Source organism: Sarcophilus harrisii, chromosome 1 (genome assembly GCF_902635505.1).
Source record: "Sarcophilus harrisii chromosome 1, mSarHar1.11, whole genome shotgun sequence".
Lineage (NCBI taxonomy): Eukaryota > Metazoa > Chordata > Mammalia > Dasyuromorphia > Dasyuridae > Sarcophilus > Sarcophilus harrisii.
The window spans coordinates 577,523,357-577,544,756 of record NC_045426.1 but is presented as its reverse complement, the minus strand read 5'-3'; the positions used below and the strand labels follow the sequence as shown (position 1 = coordinate 577,544,756).

At 35.3% G+C, this 21,400-nt stretch overlaps 1 protein-coding gene across 2 annotated transcripts in view; it reads right to left on the bottom strand.

Annotated features, from left to right (window-relative positions):
• Positions 1-21,400, bottom strand: part of CPQ (carboxypeptidase Q) — a 630,163-nt gene that overhangs the window by 563,838 nt on the left and 44,925 nt on the right. The window contains exon 1 of one of the 2 annotated variants that reach the window (XM_031947016.1): positions 2,139-2,219. The exons of the other annotated variant lie outside the window; for it this stretch is intronic. Coding sequence (XP_031802876.1) covers positions 2,139-2,209 — 71 coding nt within the window. The 5' untranslated portion in view covers positions 2,210-2,219. Of the gene's footprint in view, positions 1-2,138; positions 2,220-21,400 lie in introns of those variants that run through there. 2 annotated transcript variants of the gene reach the window in all.

The following is a 21,400-nucleotide window of genomic DNA, read 5'->3' as shown; positions in this document are numbered from 1 at the left end:
CCCCTGCCCTTAAGAGATGTCATCCATGGAAAGATTCAAGGCAATTTCATAAAGAAAACAGGAGTAGCTAAAAAAGGTGAAGGCTCAGTAAAGACCAGTAGCAGTTAGAGATTCTGAGTGTTAGATGGGAGAAGCAATGCATCCAATCCAGCCATGAAAGAAAGCCTGCAAAGATACAGGGACAGGAGAGGGAGTGTCCTATATAAGGAACATTACAATGAGAAGTTGGGCTAGACTGAAGGGTACACAAAGTAGAGCAATGTGTAATAAACCAGGAAAGCCAAGAGCCATAGTGTGATGGGTCTAAAATTCCATAGAACTGTGCATTTGACTATACTCATTAGAGTTTAATAAGTAGTAAAGTGATATTCCCAGTGTTTTTCTTGAGGAAATAGAAGAAGGATCTATACAAAAAGGGCCCAAATAGACTGAGATGCAAACATTTCCACCTCATTGTAGATAAACCTGTAATTGTGTAATCACAACTTGAATTTCAACTGGGTAGCATTTCAAAGAGGCTTAAGTGTTACAATCTTATTTTTAGTAAGACTATGATTGGGACACCTAGGTGGCAAGACAGGTAGTGCCCTGAGTCTAAAGTCAGGAAAACTCATGGTGAGTTCAAATCTGACTTCAGACATTGGGAAAGTCATTTAACACTTTTTGCCTAAGTTTCCTCATCTGTAAATTGAGCTAAAGAAGAAATGGTGATCCATTCCAGTATATCTGCCAAAAAAAAACGCCAATGGGATCATGAAGAATGGGACACTACAGAAACAAACAAAGACTTTGATTATGAAGGTACTTTGAAACTATTCTAATTTGGAAATGTAAGAAGTAATGGAAAGAGCTCTGAATTTTCAGAGAGAGGAGCTGGGTTCAAATCAAAGACCTACTTCTTACCCCTCTGGGTCAATTTCCCAATCGATAAAATGAGGAGACTGGATCAGAATCAGATGGTCTAACTCTAAGAACCAGAATCAGAAGGCCATTAAAACTCCAACTCTTAGGATCCCAAGGACTGATATTTATGAGTAAAAGGAGGATTTTTAGTAATTTGAGGATAAGGAATACTGAGTAGGTTATCCTTACGTGACTAAAAAATGAAAGTCTCTACTCAAGAATCTGACCTCCCCACTCCCAATTCAACTGCTCACATAGTCTGAAATTTTATCCTTACATAGTCATTCCTTGGCATCAACAAGTAGATTCTTTTAAAGTGTAAATGCTTCTGGTTTAAGTCCTGCTTTCACTCATTCACAACTTATTGTGAATTACTTTATTCTTCCTTTCTTTTGAGAAGTTAGCAGAAATCCAAATAGAAGTGATTTTTAAAATGGATCTGAAAGCCAGTTACCAGTTAATGGTAACCCGATAAAAGGGAGCAATCATTGGCTCAGCAATTATAGATCTTGAATCCATATCCTAACCCTAACACTGTGTAGGAAGTAGAGTGGATGGTCTCTCAGTTCAGCTGAGTCATCTGTCCTCTGACTCCCAACTCTGGGTCCATGATTCTAAAATTATATATATCAGCTCCTTAAGAGCAGAGACTGTTGTCTTTTTATTTTGTATCTCCAGCATCTAGTACAGTACTTTGGTATGGGTGGTGCATAATAAAATGCTTATTAATTCATTCATCCACAAGCATTTCCTAGGGGAGGTACATTATAGTACATGTACATAGTGGGGTGGTACAAGGCATTAGGGAAGGTGCACAAGGTGTTTATTCTCTCTGTCTCTTCCACCATCTCTCCCTTTCTCTCTCTCTCTCTCTCTCTCTCTCTCTCTCTCTCTCTCTCTCTCTCTCTCTCTCTCTCTCTCTCTCTCTCTCTCTCTCTCTCTCCCCTTCTTTTACTTCCCCCCCTGCTTTCTTTTATCTCCCTCTATCTTCCCCTTCCTCCCTATCTCTCTCCCTCTGTGTCTGTCTCCACACACACACACATACACACAGAGGATTAAGGCAGGAGAGAAGTCCATCAAATTTGTCTTTCTGTTACAAACCAGAAACCAAAAAGTTTAGCATTTAGTAATCATGACCCTGATCACTCCAAAGGCAAGAAAAAAAGATGTTCTCCCACCCAGACCCCACACACCAGTCATCAAATAGACACCAGCCATCCCCCAAAAAAACCTACCCCTGATGGATTGTATTCAGTTGTCTGACTCCCAGAAAGCAGAAAAGTAAGGTTAGCAAGCTGTGCTGCATCAACTCTGTAGAAATGAATCAGCCCTGTACAAGATCAAGATAGTGTAAGGTAGAAGGAAGGAATCACATTTTTTAATCAAGGTGAGGACATGAGCACTGGTGCCAAACTTAACTAAAGATAAAGAGAAGGTGCCACCCAAGATCGTGTTTTGACTTGACTTACTAGCTGAACACCAGTGACATCAGGATTGACCTAGATAGGTTCTGGATCACTATTAATTTGTGGATAACTTCTCCATTATTTTAGATTGTATTGAATAGGCCTTAGATCACAAAGACCTCTATTTTCCTGACCTTTTCTCTCTTCCCAAATTCCTTTGGCCCTTTTCACTCAAAGTCTACTGATGTCCAGATGGGCAGGTAAAAAGAGAAGTTTATATTATTTGATTTCAGCATTTGTTGGGAATGCCAGAAAAGAGACAGGTGGCTATCAATCATGTCCAATTCCTCAAGATCCCATATGGAGTTTTCGTAGCAAACATCCTGGAGTGCTTTGCCATTTCCTTCTCCTTAAGGACAAAAGAGACAAAAAGCTGTTAAGTGACTTGACCCCTCCGTGACATCAGGGAGATGATTCCATGATATATCATGAATTGTATTTAAGTGAGTTAGGACTGTGCAAAATCACCAGCCTCACTTTCTCTTCCAGAGTCATCTGGATCCAGTGGCAAGATATGAGTCAGGACATCTGGAAATGGCCCTGGATGTAGTGGGAGACCTAAATCTTTTTAAGTTAAGGTCTTTAATAGATCTCTGGTTGACTGAGGCAAAGCCCATTCAGGGATTAAGTCTAGATAAGAAATGAGGTAGAGAATGGCTTCTTCTACCTAGTCAAATATATATACATATACACACATATGTATGTATGTATATGCCCATACATATGTGTGTGTGTGTCTGTATTTGGGAGCTAAAGATGCCCCAAAGTTTCTGGTCCAACAGAAACAATTGCTATTTACATTCTCTATGATCCACTCATGACCCAAACATCGACTAAATAAGCTTGCTAGCCAATCAAAGAGAACTGTAGTGATTTGGGTTTAATTTTAGAATAGGAATAGGAGATCAAAAGCAACTAGTATTATTGGCCAAAGTGAAATTTCAGTATTTTCTGGGAATTTTACTTGAATAATACTTATTATTATTGCATTTTAACCAAGTAGTGTTGCTTAGACCACTAAACTGTGCCTAAGGTCCTGTTTGAATTCAGAGCTTTCTAAATCCAGGCCAGGAACTCTATCCTCTCCTCTGGTCTGGACTATTGCAAGAGCCTGCTGGTTGGTTTCCTCTTCTCAAGTCCCTCCCCACTCCAATACAACCTTAATTCAAAACTAACCTTTCAAAACTCATCTTCTAAAGAGCGGGTCTGACCTGGTTACCTCCCCACCTCATCTCCAAATTCAATTAACTCCAGTAGCTCCCTATCACCTGCAGGATCAAATATAAAACCCTGTGGCATTTCAAGCCTTTCCTTAACCAACCCTTTATTCCCTTACCAGTCTTCTACACCAGGCTCTCCCCAAATACTCTGAGATCAGTAACACAAGGCTCCTTGCTGTTTTTCACACAAGATATTCCATCTCCTGACTCCAGGTATTTTCACTGCCTGTCCCTCATGCCTGGAATTCTTTCTATTTTTGTCTTCTCACTTCCATGGCTTCTCTAAAGTCTATCTAAAATCCCACTTTCTAAGAAGGTTTTTCCAATTCTCTCTAAAATCAGTTCCTTCCCTCTATTGATATTTCTAGTTATCCTGTATATAATTAGTTGGTGGCTGTCTGCATGTTGAATTCCAAATTAAATTATGAGCTCCTTAAGACAGGGATCCTTTGTGCCTTTCTTTGAACCCAGAGCTTAAAACCTATGCTAAGATTAATAAATGCTTGCTGACTGAGAGACTGACTCAAGGGTTGAATTATATATCACTGTTTAAATCCCACCAAAATATAAAGAGATCACAATACAGAAAAAGAATTGCAGCTGTCAGGAATTGAGGTTTCTTTCTAAGTGGTTTATTCATCCCTCTTTGCTTTCTGTCTCTTTTTCTTCCAAAAAAAAAAGTGTGTGTGTGTGTATACACATAAAAGACATATGATGGGGTCACATATTAATTCCCCACCCTATGGCCTAGCAGAAAGAAAATGCTTGGGTCTCTTCCATAAAAGAGCACAGTCTACATGTTTACATGGATCTATGCTCCCCCCAGGGAAGGTGGGGACAGGCCATGGGGTAAAACCAGCCTTGCTGCCTTATGTGAATTCTTTACCAATTATCTGAGGGCTGTAGCATGCAGGGCAACCCAGCTGCTGCCAATCCCCAGAGCCAAGGACCTATTCAACACCAAATGCAAACCATCAAAAATTCTTTCTTGAGAAGAGCACAGCTGGGGAACATTGTCCTTTCTCATTATGAAGCCCTCAATGAGGTACAGATGCTCTGAGCAGTGGAGGGGTGAGGTAGAGAAAATACCTGGGAAGTTTAAAATGATAATGTGCTACTTCTCCCTCCCAAACATTCAGGTAGCACTGGCTGCCACTCCCAGAGTTCCCTTTCCTTTTTTCCACCTCCACACCCTTCAGTTACCATTTCATCCAGTGAGGGTGGGGAAGAAAAAAAGATCTTTCGTTTTAGAGATAGAAAGCAAAAACTAATGGGAAAACTGCGTCAGGAACAACATGGTAGTTTCCCACTCACCCCAAAATATCTTCCCCCATAAAAATTGCTGAATTTTCTTCTTAGTATTGTCACTGCCTGAAAGTCTATCAATTTAAGATTAATTTGAATTAACAAGTAATATGTTTTTAAAATTGAGATACATCTGCCAAGGTAAAAAAGCAATTAGTCAATACAATCATTTAGTATATTTATCAATCATCTAGTATATGTATGATAGGCAACATATAAGCTGACATTTTATCAGAAGAAAACAAAATGTACACAGAAAAAGATGCAGAAAATAAATACAAAAGAAATGTGATGTACTGGGAATGAGGAGAACACTAGTGTCTGGGAGGGAAAAGAGGAAAGGTCTATATATGAGGAGATGTTTGAGTGTGGTCTTGAAGGAAAAAAAGGATTCTTACATGTGGAGGTGATGAAGGAGTACATTCCAGGCATTAGGACTTAACAGTACAAAGTCACAAAGATAGGAGATTAAATGTGTATGAAGGGTAGCATGAAGGCCAGTTTGACTGAACCAGAGTATATAATGGAGGCTCATGCATAATAAGATTGGAAAGGGAGGTTGACTCCAGACTGTGAATGCCTTAAATATCTTATAGAGTTTACATTTTATGATTAGGAATATTATTTTGGAATATGGATTGGAAAAGGAAAAGCCTTGAGGCCATACTCTGGAGTGTCAAAAAGGATACTATTATAATAATTTCAGTGAGCAATGATAGGGGTCTGTACAGGAATGATGCTCAATAAGAGGAGAGAAGGGGACAGATTAAGGTGATGTTGTGCAGAGAGTACTAACAAGACTTCATAATATATTGTGGGATAAGAAAGAGTGGGAGCTGAGGGTGACTTCAGGTTGTTGATCTGTATTACTACTAGCAATGTCCTCAGTAGCAACAAGAAGGTTCAGAAGAGAGATAGGGGAAATAATGAGTTCTGTTTTTGACATGTTGAGTTTGAGGTGCCTATGGGACAATCAGTCATACCAAGATCATGCAAGAATCAGTCACTGTCAAGCTAATAAATCTCTCGGAACATCTAGCTGCACCAAAGGAAAGAAGTTTTGATTAGAGATTAGGAGACAGGAGATAAATAATTTTAGACCTTGGAGCACTTTGAGGGGATGTTAGAGGGAAGAAAGGGAGATCTGATTGGATGCCAGAATGCAAAACCCGATGTTCTTTGTAGATTCTGAATTCTGCAGACCATGAATTCAAATCCGGCCTCAGATATTTAACATTTCCTAGCTGTGTGATCCTGGGCAACTCACAACCTCAATTGCCTCAGCAAAAAAGAAAGAAAAAGAGAAAGAAAGAGGGAAAGGAAAGGAAAGAAAAAGAGAGGAGAGGGGAGGGGAGGGAGAGGGAGAGGGAGAGGAGAGAAAACTCTTTAAAACTTGATGTACTTCCCATTAAAAAGGACACCAATGAGCTAGAGAACACATACACAGGAATGCAACCAGTATGGAGAAGGGTCTCAAGTCTACAACATATAAGGATAAGACCAAGGAATCAGAGATGTGTGTTCTAGAAAAAAGATGAGAGAAACATGGTGACTCTCTATAAGTATGTGAGGAAGAAGAGAGATTAGATTTGCTCTGTGTGGCCCTAGTGGGCAGAACTGAGAGCAATAGGTAGAAGTGGTAGAGATGTAAAATTATTAGCATGATCCAAAAGTGAAATAAGCTGTCTTGGGAAGTAGTGGACTCTCCACCACTGGAGGTCTTCAAACACAAACTGAATAATCATCTGTCATGTCAAGGAAGCTGGAGAGGGAACTCTTGTAGTTACATGGTGGACTAAATGGTCTCAGAGGTCCCTTTCAACTCCAAGATTGATTCAGGGACTGAGCCCAAATACAGATGCTACTCATATAGCTTCCTCACAACACCTGACTGACCTGAACACATGCTAGTGAAACATCTGTATCTGATATGACCCCTGACTCAAGGGCACAGAAACCTATGTGATTTATAAGATGTTTCCTCACTGACTATATTTGATACTAACCATATTCATCTTCGGTGTGTTCCAAAGTAAGATAAACAATTTTCTGTTTCAGGAAAGTCATGCCCCACATGTTAAATAAAACATTTAAACTAGCATCTAATTAATCCAAATGTGGTGAAAAAAAAAAGTGAATGCCCCTAAGCAAGCCAAAGATACTTCCTAAATGAGAGATCTAACCATTGCAGCCATTCTGATCCACTGAACTTTTGGTTAAAAGAAAGAACAAAAGTCAATAATAAGCATTTATTAAGTACGACACCATCTAAACAATAGGTACTAGAGCAAAAGAGGGATGAAAAAAAGAATGGAGAATTAAACAAACATTTGGAAGCCAATTAGGTCTCACACATAGAGCTTATATCATACTTCCATTTTCAATACTAAAGAAAAGTTTCAGAGACAGAGCCAAGATGGCAGAGGAAAGACAGGAACTTACCTGAGCCCTCCTCCAATTCTTTCAAATACCTTTAAATAATGACTTAAAGAATTCTAGAGCAGAAAAATCTACAAAGAGACAGTGAAACAATTTTCCAGCTCAAGACAACTTAGAAGGTCTTAAGAGTAAGAGTGGAATGCAGTCCAACACAGGTCATGTCAGCATAACCCCAGCCCCATGAACAAGCCTCTAAGTAACTGAATCAGTGGCAGCAGTGGTAGTTTCCAGACCTCTCAACCCACAGATGCCAAAGACAAATTAAAAGAATGGCTGGAAAGGTTGGTTGCACCAGACAGAGAGATGCACATTCTAAGGCAGTTCATACCAGCACAACCCCAGCCCCAGCAAACAGGGATCAGGCTGTTGAAGCCACTGAATGAGCAGCAGCAATGGCACTTTGAGAGCTTTCAGCCCATAGACAGTAAGGGAGTCAAACAATTTGTCATAAAGAGATTACAAGGGTCTTTTAGCTAGTATCAAGGCAGGAGTCTGTTGCTTTGCCTATATTCGAATCCAAGTCACAGTCCTAAATGACAGTCCTAAGGCAGAAAGGAGCACTAGGACACCAGAGCCTACAATAGAGCCACAATGGAGCAGGGACCCTCTTCACAATAAAGAGTGCTTGTGGTTGCCCACAGACCAGAGGACAGGCTAGGAGAATAATAAATGCACATCTCCTTAGATCATACTACCTTGGAAGATTGAAAACTTAAAGGTCCCTAGAAGTATCTCTGAAAACAGCTAAACAAAACCCCTGAGATTGGGGAAATGAGCCCTTCACTCTGAAAGCAGAGCCCTGTTTTAACAAAGAGTAAAAAGTCAAGTAATAAATTGAGGAAATGAATAAACAATAGAAAAAGATTCTGATCACAGAAAGTTACTATGGTGACAAGGAAGATCAAAACATATACTCAGAAGATATCAAAGTCAAAGCTCCTAAATCCAAAGCCTCCAAGAAAAATTTGAATTGGTCTCAAGCCACGGAAGAGCTCAAAAAGAATTTGTAAAATTTATATTAGAGGCAAAGGAAAAATGGGAAGAGAAATGAGAGAGATGCAAGTAAATCATGAAAAATAAGATACCAGTTTAATAAAAGGGACTCTCTCTCTCTCTCTCTCTCTCTCTCTCTCTCTCTCTCTTTTGAAGAAAATAACAGCTTAAAAAATAGACTAGGCCAAATAGTAAAGTACAAAAAACAAAAGAGAATATCTTTAAAAGCAGAATGGGCCAAATGGAAAGAGAGGCACAAAAAGAAAACAACTCCTTTAAAAGTAGAATTGGAAAAATAGAAAAGGTATATAAGTATATAGAATATTACTAAAGAAAATAATTTCTTAAAAATTAGAATTAAGCAAACGGAAGCTAATGACTTTCTGAGAAATCAAGAAACAATAAAACAAAACCAAAAGACTAGAAAAATAGAAGACTGTGAAATATCTCACTGGAAAAACAACTGACCTGGACAATAATAATTTCAAAATTACTGAACTGCCTGAAAGCCATAACAAAATAAAGAGTCTAAATATTATCTTTCAAGAAATTTTCAAGGAAAACTGTCCAGATATTCTAGAACCACAGGGTAAAATAGAAATTGAAAGACTCTACTCATCACTTCCTGAAAGAGATCCCAAAATGAAAACTCCCAGGAGAAATTCTGGAGCTCCCAGGTCTAGGAGAAAATATCACAAGCATTCAATAGCAAACAATTCAAGTATAGTGGAACAACAGTCAGGATGACACAAGATTTAGTGGCTTCTACATTAAAGGACTGGAGGGCTTGAAATATGATGTTCCAGAGAGCAGTGGAGCTAGGATTGCAACCAAGAATCACCTTCCCAGCAAAATTGAGTATAATCCGAGCAGCTAGGGGTGTAATGAGGACTTGAGTTCAAATCAGACACTTAACACTTCCTAGCTATGTGACCCTGGACAAGTCACTTAATCCTGATTGCCTCAGCAAAAAAAAAACAAACAAACAAACAAACAAACAAAACCTGGATATAATTGTTGGGGGAGGAGATGGATATTCAACGAAATAAAGAGTTTTCAAGCATCCTTAATGAAAAGACCCATGCTATATCGAAAATATCTGACTTTAAAATACAAGACTCTAGAGAAGCATAAAAAGATTTAAAAAAAAAAAAAAAAAAGGAAAGGGAAATCATAAGGACTTGAAGTTAGATTGCTTGCATTCCTACATGGGAAAATGATACTTGTAACTCATAGGACTTTCCTATTATTAGGACAGTTAGAGGAAGTATATATAGACAGAGGGCACAGATGTAAGTTGAAGTGATGATATATAAAAGATAAAATTAAGGGGTGAGAGAGGAATATACTAAGACAGAGAGAAAGGAAGAGGTAGAATGGGGTAAATTATTGCACATAAAAGAGGCAAGAAAAGGCTTTTACAGAGAAGGGGAAAGGAGGAAAGGTGAGCAGGAATAAATAAACCTCATTTTCATCAGAATTAGCTTAAAGAGAGAATAATATGCACGCTCAATCAGGTATAGAAATTAATCTTATACTACAGAAAAGTAGGAAGGGAATGGGATAAGGTATGTATGAGGGTGATAGATGTGAGGCAAATTGAGGGAGGGGATAGTCAGAAGCAAGATACTTGAGGGACAAAGTGAAAAGACAGAGACAGAGAGAGAGAGAGAGAGAGAGAGAGAGAGAGAGAGAGAGAGAGAGAGAGAGAAAGAAAGAGAGAGTAGAATAAATGAGGTGAAAGACAATTAGCAAAAGTAATTGTGAAAAAAAAATTGAAGCAAATTTTTTCTGATTAAAGGCCTCATTTCTTAAACATAGAGAAATGAATCAACTTCATAAAAATAAGAGCAATTCCCTAATTGATAAATGATCAAGACATGAACAGTTTTCAGATGAAGTAATCATAGTTATCTACAGTCATATGAAAAATGCTGTAACTCATTCTTTATTGAAGAAATACAAAATAAAACAATTCTAAAGTACTACCACATACCCATTAGATTGGAAAATAGGGCAGAAAAGGAAAATGACAAACATGGAGCTGATGTGGGAAAATGAGTTATTAATGTTGGCAGAGTTCTGAAGAGCGATTTGGAACTATGTCCAAAAGTATATAAAACCATGCATACTTTGACCTAGCAATATCACTACTAGGTCTAGTTCCCCAAAGAGATAAAAAACAAAAAGGAAAAGGATCCAGTTGTTCAAAAAATATCTATAGAGGCTCTTTTCTGGGGAGAAAAAAAATTAGAAATTGAGGAGATACCTATTAATTGGAGAATGGCTACATAAATTTTGGTATATGATAGAATATTATTGTACTATAAGAAATGATGAACAGGATGCTCTCAGAAGAACCTGGAATGATTTCCATGAGCCCATGCAAAGTGATATGTACAAAGTAATAAGAATACTTATTTTATATATATATATATATATATATATATGCATATATATATACATATGTATATATATATGCATATATACATGTAATAAAATGATCCACTGTGAATCAATACATACAAATGATCTGAGGGACTTATGATAGAAAATGCTATTCATCCCCAGAGAAACAACTGATAATGCCTAATACAGATTGAAATATACTTTTTTTTTAACTTTATTTTTCTTGAGGGTTTTTTTTTATTTATGTTTTCTTTCATCACATGAAAACTATGGGGATACTTTGTATGATTACACATATAAAATCTCCATGTAATTGTTTGCATTCTCAATGGTGGTGGGATGGGAAAGGAGGAGGGATGAGAATCTGGAACTCAATGTTTTAAAGACTAATGTTAAAAATCGTCTTTCCATATAGCTTGAGGGGAAAAATAAAATACTAAGTTTTTAAAAATAAGAAAGAAAAGAAAAGTGTCCAAGTTAACATTTTTCTTTTCTGCTTAGCTTCCATATATCAAGCTTCCATGATGTCATTGCATGGGCTCTCCTCTCCACCAATAAATACTAGTACCATTCTAGATTTTATTATATTTGAAAAATACGTTGATTAAAAACTCCATCTCCCTGAAGCTAACTTGGAAATATGCTGACTAAAACTGAACAAGCTTGTCATCAGATGACAGATAGACAATCCATTAATGAGCCTTTCCAGCTTGGCACAACCAATCACAGTTTGCCCTATGAACACAGCACTTAAGAACAGGAGTTTTTAACCTTAGGGCCATGAACTTAGGTTTGTTAGTATTTTTTTTTAGCATTTTAATAAGTACATTTCAATATGATGGATTTCCTTTGGAATTCTATGTATTTTATTGTATATATATTTTACAACATTCTGAGAAAGGGTCAATAGATTTCAATAGACTGCCAAAGGAACTCATGACCCATTAAAGGTTAGAAACCCTATTCTAAAAGGAAATCCATTGCATTACAAATATAGAACTGGAAGGGCTCTTAAAAACCATCAAATCCAATGCCTTTATTTGACAGATAAGAAAACTGAGGCTCAGAAAAGTCATGTCAAAGTCAGGCATTTAGTAAATATCTGGGGGAGAATTCAAACTCAGGTCTTCCTGACTGATGGTCCTTTGTCCTCTCAACAATCTCTCACCATCACTATTAACTTGATTTCCTGGATTTCTACAATTCCTGAAACAATGTTCCACAAACATTTCCCACTGTGGTGGGTAGATCTAGTTCCCAAGCTTAGACCAGTTTCTGTCTCACTAACTCTCTCACTAACAGTCAGTCCTGGGAGCTGAGATTTTCAGACGTGTCTAGTATAAAAGTATTGGCGATCACAGCCATGTTCTAAGAGCAAATAGACTACAGTGGCTTTCTTCATAAAGTTTAACAAAAGGAGGTCTTACCAATGCCCCCCCCAAATACAAATTCTGAAAATGGATAGGGATGGGTTTAAATGAGGGATATAGTTTATAGATGACAGAGATGGGATTATTTCAGATGTTATCAAGACTATATAGTACCTGAACAAGAATTTCCTCTAAAAAATATCTAATAAGTTACTATCACATCTCCATTTGAAGACCTATAATAAGGGAAAACCCACTACTTCCTAACATTTCACTTTAAGATATCTTTGGTTATTAGAATGGAAGGGAGGAAGAGAAGGAAAGAAGGAAGGAAGGAAGAGAGAAATAGAGAGGGGCAGGGAAGGAGACAGAAAGAAAGAAAAAAGGAAAGAAAGAAAGAGGGGGGAAGAGAGGGAGGGAGGTGAAAGGGATGGAATTTCCTATACTATAGTACTAAAAATATGTAGAAGAATGATGAACTTTTCACTATATAAATATAGAAATTATAATAGGAATCCCAAGGATAATCTCAGTATGATCCATAGCAGAGAAGTCCATACTCACATCAATTACAGCTATCCTAGAACCAAACATTTAGTTTGATTTAAGGAAAAAGTGTCTTAAAAATTAGAACTATCCAGAAATAGAATGGGTTTCATGGGTGACTTCAATAGAGGTTTTTAAGCAAACAACAGATTACTACTTATGGGATACAGACTAGAGAGAATTCCTTTTCACATATAAATCTGACTAGATGGCCTCCAAGATCACTTCCAAATCTGAAATTTGGAATTATGCAATGTCATTTTCTTTTTATAGCATTCCTTCAAAGTTAACTCCCAAAAGGGTAGCTATTCTTATTCCAAAAACTATAGGTCCCACATTCCAGTGGACTTCAATGGGAAATGCCACCCACATACACAGGTAGAACTACAGAGACTAAAGGCAGATCAAAGCATACTTTTTTTTTCTTCTTTTGCTTTTTCTTTATCATATTTTTTCCTTTAGTTCTGTTTTTTCTTTTACAAGATGACAAATATGGAAATAAGTTTGGAGTGATTATATATGTATAACATATCAGATTGCTTGCTGTCTTAGGAAAGAGGGATGTAAGGAAGGGAGGTAGAAGAAATTTGGAACCTAAAATCTTGTGAAAATGAAAATTGAAAACTATCTTTACATATGAAAATTATCTTTACAAAATATCTTTACATACTAATGAGGAAAAAAAAAGACAGACAAAACCAACTATAGGTCACAAGACCCTACCCCTATACTTTCCATTAACAATTAGCCAGTACATGCAATTAGCTCAAAGTACAAGCATTTATTAGGATGGCACAATAAGAGTAGTTACAAAATTGTACTTCTACAAACCTGGAGCACATTCTCCCACAAATTTAAACTACATCCATGAGAAGACTATTTAGAGTACAATGTTGGTAGGGGAAGTCAAGGCAGCTCACACCTCCTGCACTGCTGAGCAACAAGAGTCTTTATCTCCTCATGCTATCCTCATCTAGTTCACCTACCAATTGACAAAATTATTTCTCCCTTAAATCTACAATCCATTCTCTTGTCTTCTGCAGGACATCATGATCCTTGAAATTATTTCCTCCTTTTAGTGGCTTTAGAAGCTTCTTCAAGAACAATTGAAGAGTATATGTCTGCTAAATTCTGAGTACACCTCAACTGTGTCTCAAACTATCTCTAGAACTAATCCCAAATGAATGAACAGAGCCTGGCTCTTAATCAACATAGCCAATGAGAATAGAGTAGGAAGGAAAAAAAAATCTCTGACATAGGTAAAGGGGCTACAATTCACAAAACACCACCATACTCCAGTCTTCATAAGGGGCATAAATAGATATAATGGTTTAATGGTGACCCTGAGCCTAGGCTTTGAAAAAAGAGTCCTAAGAGGATTCATTCTTCTCATAATTAACAATAAAATGTACAAAATACAAATGGTGGCTGAATGATCCAACAGTAGTATGTGAACCCTGATCTGAGTCTTCTCTGACAATAGTAAACAAAACAGTTTTGGTGAGCATATGTCTTATGTTTTATGCTTTAGCATGATCAGAGAATTATCAAACAAAATCAACTTTATTATATCTTTTAAATAATAATAATATATGATGCTGACATGCCACAAGAGATTCCTTGTTGGAAGAGAACACTTAAAGTGACATTTTGCTATACTGAATTACATGCTTTTAAAAAAATTAGTCAAAGAACAATCAGAATAATAGAATCTGCTGTTCTCTATAGCTTTCTGTCAATTTTGTGATGCTAAAGATAACTACTATGAATGTACTTGTGAAAGGTGACCTCTTCCTACCTAATACTCTAATCAAGGAATCCTTTGTTAAATATATGAATTATCATAAAATTATACATGGATATGTATATATTTTCATATATATGTTTATACATACACACAGAGGAAAGAAGCTAGCAAATATAACTGCTTGGAGTTACAACAGAAGTTATTTTTTAAAGAAAGAATTAAAGATTAAAGATTCAAAGATTTTTTTTAAGTACCAGTAAGGTCCTAAATTTTTCTTCTATATTTTTGCTTTCATTCTTTCCTTTAAATAATCTGAGAAATAGTCCTTCAATATCCTAAAAACTAGTCTGATTTCAACACTGATCTCTTCTATATATTCACTTGGACTGGTCCAAATCCTTTTTCTAATTTTTATTTTCGTCATTGTCATTTCTACTTCTTCTACAAACACATATGAGACTATTATACATTAAAAATTCAAATGTTGTGGCTCCATTGTCCCTGATGAAAAGTTTATTTAAAAAAAAAATCTTGCAAATCTTTTTCATCTTTCACCTATTTGTTGTCTTCTTCTTACATGCATCTTCAAATACACTCAGAATGACTTTGATCATCTGGCTATCTAGCCAAATTTTCTCCTTTTTTTTTTAAATTATTTTCCCCTATCCACAGGAAAGAACAACTTTCCCATATTTTATAGTTATACAGGTTCATAATTTTCCAACATTTTTCTCTGTGAGATTTTACAAATGAATATATATTCTAAATAAGTGTTGCCCTTCCTCGCCATAGATCTTTGCTTAGTAAATAAATCATTTGCTGGGAAAGGCAGTTTTTAGGCTCTTTTGGTTTCTTCAATATAGTAAATTATTTGTATTAGTTTAACTTCTGTATGAAATTATTTCTTTCATCATTTTCCATCTTTGACACTATTTGCTTGCTTAGATAAATCAGAATGGTTATTTTAATTCCATGATATTTCTTATGCACATTTTTATTTTTACTTCTAGCTTTGTATTAATTTTTTTTCTTGGCTCTAACAAGTCAGTGTTCTGGCTATACTTAGCTGATTCAGGAATAACTCCAACATCAACAATAAGCACTTTCTTATTTCTTAAAATGTAATCAATTTCATTTTGTGATATTATTCAAGATGTTCACCATGTCCATACAGTGATTTCTTTTTTGAAGAAAGAAATGTATGATGATCAATCATAGTGTGAGGCTTCTGTGTAGTGTACAAGTCTTTGGCCTCTAGGCAAATTTTTCAACATATTTTTCACAGTCCTGGTCTATTCATACCTTTGAATTTAAATGATTCAATATCAAAGTATATGCTAATGAGATCTTCCAAGTATTTCATAAATTTCAGTAAACACTTCATCCTTTCCAAAGAGAAGTCTACATATAAGCTACAGACATTTTTTTGGTATTTTTTAATAAATATTTATTATGAAGAATTATGGGATGACCAAATGTACCACAAAATGATATTTCCTGCTACCTTTGGACACATAATAGAACCAACTCTACTAATTTCAATCTACATTTCAAACTTCATCAAATAAAACTCTTTTCCACACACCATAAACCATTCAATTGACCTTTTTTCTTTTTCTTATTTAGAAAATTCTTCTTTCTGAAATTTTTTTTCTTGGAAAAGTCCACTTATTCCTATGCTCTTTAGTGTTTTTAATAGGAATAGTTGTTGGATTTTAGCAAATGCTTTTTCTGCATCTTTTGAGATGATCATATGGTTTTTGTTCATTTGGTTATTGATATAGTCAATTATACTAATAGTTTTCCTAATATTGAACCAGCCCTGCATTACTGGTATAAATTCTACTTGGTCATGGTGTGTTATCCTGGGGATGATTTTCTGTAATCTTTTTGCTAATTTTTATTTAAGATTTTTGCATCAATATTCATCAGGGAGATTGGTCTATAATTTTCTTTCTCTGTTTTTGTCCTACCTGGTTTAAGTATCAGTACCATGTCTGTGTAATAAAAGGAATTTGTAGGACTCCTTCATTCCCTATTTTTTCAAATAGTTTATATAGCATTGGAGTTAATCTTTAAATGTTTGGTAAAATTCACATGTAAATCCACTAGGGATTTTTTCTTAGGGTGGTGATTAATAGCTTGTTCTATTTCTTTTTCTAAAATGGGATTGTTTAAGCAAGATACTTCCTCCTCTGTTAATCTAGGCAGCCTATATTTTTGAAGATATTCATCCATTTCACTTAGGTTATCAAATTTATTACCACAAAGTTGGGCAAAGTTAACTCCTAATTATTGCTCTAATTTTCTCTTAGTGGAAAGTTCTCCCTTTTCATTTTTAAAGACTAACAATTTGATGTTCCTCTTTCCTTTTTCTAATTAAATTTACCAAAGAGTTATCTATTTTCTTGGTTTTTTCATAAAAACCAACTCTTAGTTTTATTAATTCAATAGTTTTTTTTCTTTTTACTTTCAATTTTATTAATCTCTCCTTTTATTTTTAGAATTTCAAATTCAGTGTTTGGGGTTTTTAATTTTTTCTTTTTCTAGCTTTTTTAGTTTCAAACCTAATTCATTGATCTTCTCTTTCTCTATTATATGCAAGTAAGCCTCTAGAGATATAAAATTTCCCTTTATTACCTCTTTGGCTGCATCCCACAAATTATGGTATCTCGTCTCATTAATGTCATTCTCTTGGGTGAAATTATTAGTTGTATTTATGATTTGCTGTTTCACCCATTCATTTTTTAGGATGAGATTATTTAGTTTCTAATTACTTTTTGGTCTATTTTCCCCTGGGTTTTTATTGAATGTAGTTTTTATTGCTTCATGATTTGAAAAGGATGCATTTACTATTTCTGCCTTTCTGCATTTGAATTTGATGTTTTTATGTCCTAATATATGGTCATTTTTTTGTATAGGTTCCACGAATTGCCGAGAAAAAAGTATACTCCTTTCTGTCTCCAGTTTTCTTCAAAGATCTATCATAACTAACTTTTCTAATATTCTATTTATCTCTTTAACTTTTTGTGCTTTAATTTATCTAGTTCTGAGAATGCAAGGTTGAGATCTCCCTCTATTATAGTTTTGCTGTCTATTTCTTCTTGCAGCTCGATTATTATTTCTGAATTTTTACATTGACTATCTTCCATTCCTGGAATGAAATCCTTCTATAATTCTACCTCTCGGAGTACCTCTCTTCAAGATGCAGACTGAGCACCAGCTTCTTTTTAAAAAAATACAAATTTATTTTAAATGCATTTATAATCTGACTCTCCCACCAATATCACTTTCTTATTAAAGAAAAAGAAAAGAAATGAGTAAAGGAAGATAAAGGGAAAAGAAAGGAGGAAGAGGATGGGGAAGAGAGTGGGGAAATTACAGAAGGAAGCTAAGAGGAAAAGGAAGACAAGGGAAAACAAAATGCATCATCTACAGACCAAATTTCTACATGGGCAATGCTTGAAAATATATGTGTCTTTCTGTATTTTAAGTTCATCAAGCCCTGACAATAGGTAAGTGCCCCATAAAATCTTTTGTCTTCTACACTCATAGTTTACCTATCCCCCAGGGTTGTTTTGAGAATTAAATGTGATAATGATTGTAAAGTGCTTAACACAGTAACTGGCATATCATGTTTGGGAATGGAGTATGTGAGTGAATGTGTAAATGTGTTTTTATGTACATACGTATATATGTGTAATTATACTCATATCTCATATAGACACATAAATACATACATTTGTTATATATAAATATTAGCTTTTAATTATTATCATTAAATTAACCTGAGTTCCAAAGTTTTTTGAATTAGTTTTCTCTGTTTTAATCATTAGATAAATCATTCTCTCTTTAAAAAAAAAATCTTTATTTTTTAGCTTAATACAAACTTAAATACAAACTAGAAAGAAAAAATTATTGCCATGTGCATAACAAAAACATAAGAAATTCAAAATATAAAACAATACAGTTCCATTTCAAGAAAGCTTAATAATAAATACTACACATTGTGTTTAGAGTTGTCCATCATTTTTTGCTTTCTTTTAGATTTTCTATGGTTCCTTGCTGTGTAGTTTTTACTTTATTCTTTTTTCTCCTTTCCTCTCTTCCTCCCAACCAAAAAGCATGAATACATTTAATTACAATTAAGCATGGATATATTTATATGTTCATATATGTGTATGTATACACATACATGCACATTCATAGTATGTACATATAAATAGATTTCTATAATACACATATATAAACATATGCATTCATTTACATCTATATAAGACTACTCATTTCTCTGAAGGTAAATAAAATCTTCCTTCATAAATCCAAGTCTTTCCATATTTTTCTAAATCCACCAACTCCTCATTTTCTACACTACAGCAATACTCTAACCTTACACTATCTAGTTATTTTAAATAGCTTTAAACAATATTGATTGACAATACAGTGTAGTTTCTCTGTTTTTCTCTTTTTATTAAATCTATTTTAGATTTAACTTTGAGATAAATAATTACTACCCGGGTTTTTTTTACCTTATAAATTTTACTCTTGATCTTTATTATTATGTCTTTTTGTATTTCTTATTTCCTATCCCACATGACTTTAACTGTGGCTCTGCCACATTTGATTTGATTCTGTCTGTGTATGTGTGTTGCTTATAAAATTTTCTTCTTGACTTGGAAGGTGGAAATTTGGCTATGATATTCCTATAGATTTCCCTCACAGGATCTCTTTCAGATGGTAATCAATAGATCTTTTCTATTTCCACTTTCTCCTCTTGTTCTAACACTTCAGGGCAATTTTCTTTAAATATTTTTGTATTTTTTTATCATAGCTTTTTGATAGTCCAATTATCCTTATATTTTCTCTTCTTGATCTGTTCTCCAGATCAGCTAATTTTTTAAATGAGTCATTTCACTTTCTCTTCTATTTTTTCATTCTTGATATTTTGTTTAATTATTTTTTGATCTTTTATACCTTGCCCAGTTTTAGTTTTCAAGAAGTCATTTTCTTCCTTAAGATTCTGGATCTTCTTTTCTAGTTGGCTGACTTTCTTTTCATAATGTTCTTGGGCGTTTTTTGGCTTGTTTTTTTTTTTTTAATTCTTCCTTAAACTCTCTCATTTGATTTTTTAAATCTTTTTTGAGTTCTTCTATGAATTCTTTTTGAGCAAGTGACCATTTAAGTTTACTCTTTGCAGTAAGAGAGACTTTTTTTTTCTGCTTCATTGTTCTTCTCTGAAGATGAACCCTGGTCTTCCCTATTCCCCAAATAACTTTCCATGGTAGGGTTCTTTCTCCTTTGCTCACTTATTTTGTGGTATATTATAATAATCACTTCTAGCTTGGGGCATGTGGTACCTCTGATTTCAGGTCTTGATTCAGTTATCCCTTTTAGCCTAGAACCCAAAACCAAGAACTCTACTCTCCCGAAAATGCCCTCAGTCAGCAACATTGCTGCTCCACTGATTCTGTACTCCCTGGACTTGTATTAAGTTCCTTCACTCCCTCAGCAGCACAGATGGGTTTGCCATCCCTCATTGGCAGAGGTTCTCTCAATTTTCCCAGACTCAGATTCCTGACTCCCTACACTGTATGGGAGGCAAAAATTCCTGTGATGCGGGCTAAAGCTATCTCCCAATCTACCTAACCCCAGGGGTCACAGCTTGTTGTTGCAAAGGAACTAGCACAGAAGTGTTTATACTTCACAAGGGCCAAACCTTTCTGGTATCTTTCTTTGGATCCTCTCCTGGGAGGACTACTATTTCTTTCCAACTTTTGTTTATTTTTACCATTCTATGTTCATACTATTTTATCTTGTTTGTGAAAGATATATAGAGTTTAGAATTCACAAACCTATTCCATCATCTTCCCAGAATCTTTCAATTGTTCTCCTAATTCTGCTTACTTCATTCCCAAATTGTCACTTTGATCATTTCTTATGCTACAATAACATTCTATTATACTCATATACTGCAATTTGTTTAGCCATTTCCCAGGAGAATGAAACTCTCCCAACGCCCTCCCCCTCCATTTTTGGTTACTACTAAAAGACTTGCTATATAATTTTTTTTTTTTGCACAAATAAGTAGTTTTGCTGTTTCTTTGATCTCTTGGTTCTAATAGTAATTGTTGTTGTTTGTCCTTCATTCAATTACAAAATTCTCTATACATAAAGACAAATAATTAATGGTATATGCATTGTTCTGGGTAAGAAGTGAAATGGGAAGATAGGCAAATAGTTGCAACACACTGTTGCAACATAAATGCAACTGTTAGTGGAACCATTATGAAAAATGTGAAATTATTCAAGAAAAGTCACTAAACTGTTTGTACCCCTTCCCCCTGAAATACTACGACTGGACATACAAAGGAACAACACAAAGGAAGTCAAAGACATAAAAACTTCATATGAATCAAAATATCCATAAGAGCCTTTAAGTAATAGAAAAAAAAGGAAGGAATGTGGTTGTTCATTTACAAGGGAGGAAATTGTGTCATGTGAATATCATGGAATACTTTTATATTATAAAAAGCAACCAGCATAAGGAGTACAGACAGACATGAGATGACTTATGAAGCAGAACCAGATTATATAAGAGAAAACAAAAACAAAATTCCAAATAACTACAATACCCAAGATTGGCCCAGGAGGATAGTTAGGGAAATGTGCTTCCTTCTATTCACGAGACAGGAAGGTTACCCCAACATTAAAGGGGGTACAGCATTTCTCATGAAAAATTATTTCTATTCTTAAAACAAGACTATAATTCTGAAAGAAGACAAAAGAGAAACAAAAAGGAGCTTGAGAAAGTCAATCTAACATCCAATAAATATAAGGAGGGATGAAATAAAATGCCCATTTCCCTAACAGAAAGGACACAGGGAGGAATTCTGGACAGAGAGAGATGGTGCACTAACTTTAAAAGTCCCAAAGCAACAGAGCCTCAGCTGGCAAAAAGTACCACCTCCTGCCAAATTCTTCTGGGTCAGGGTTGCCAAGGAA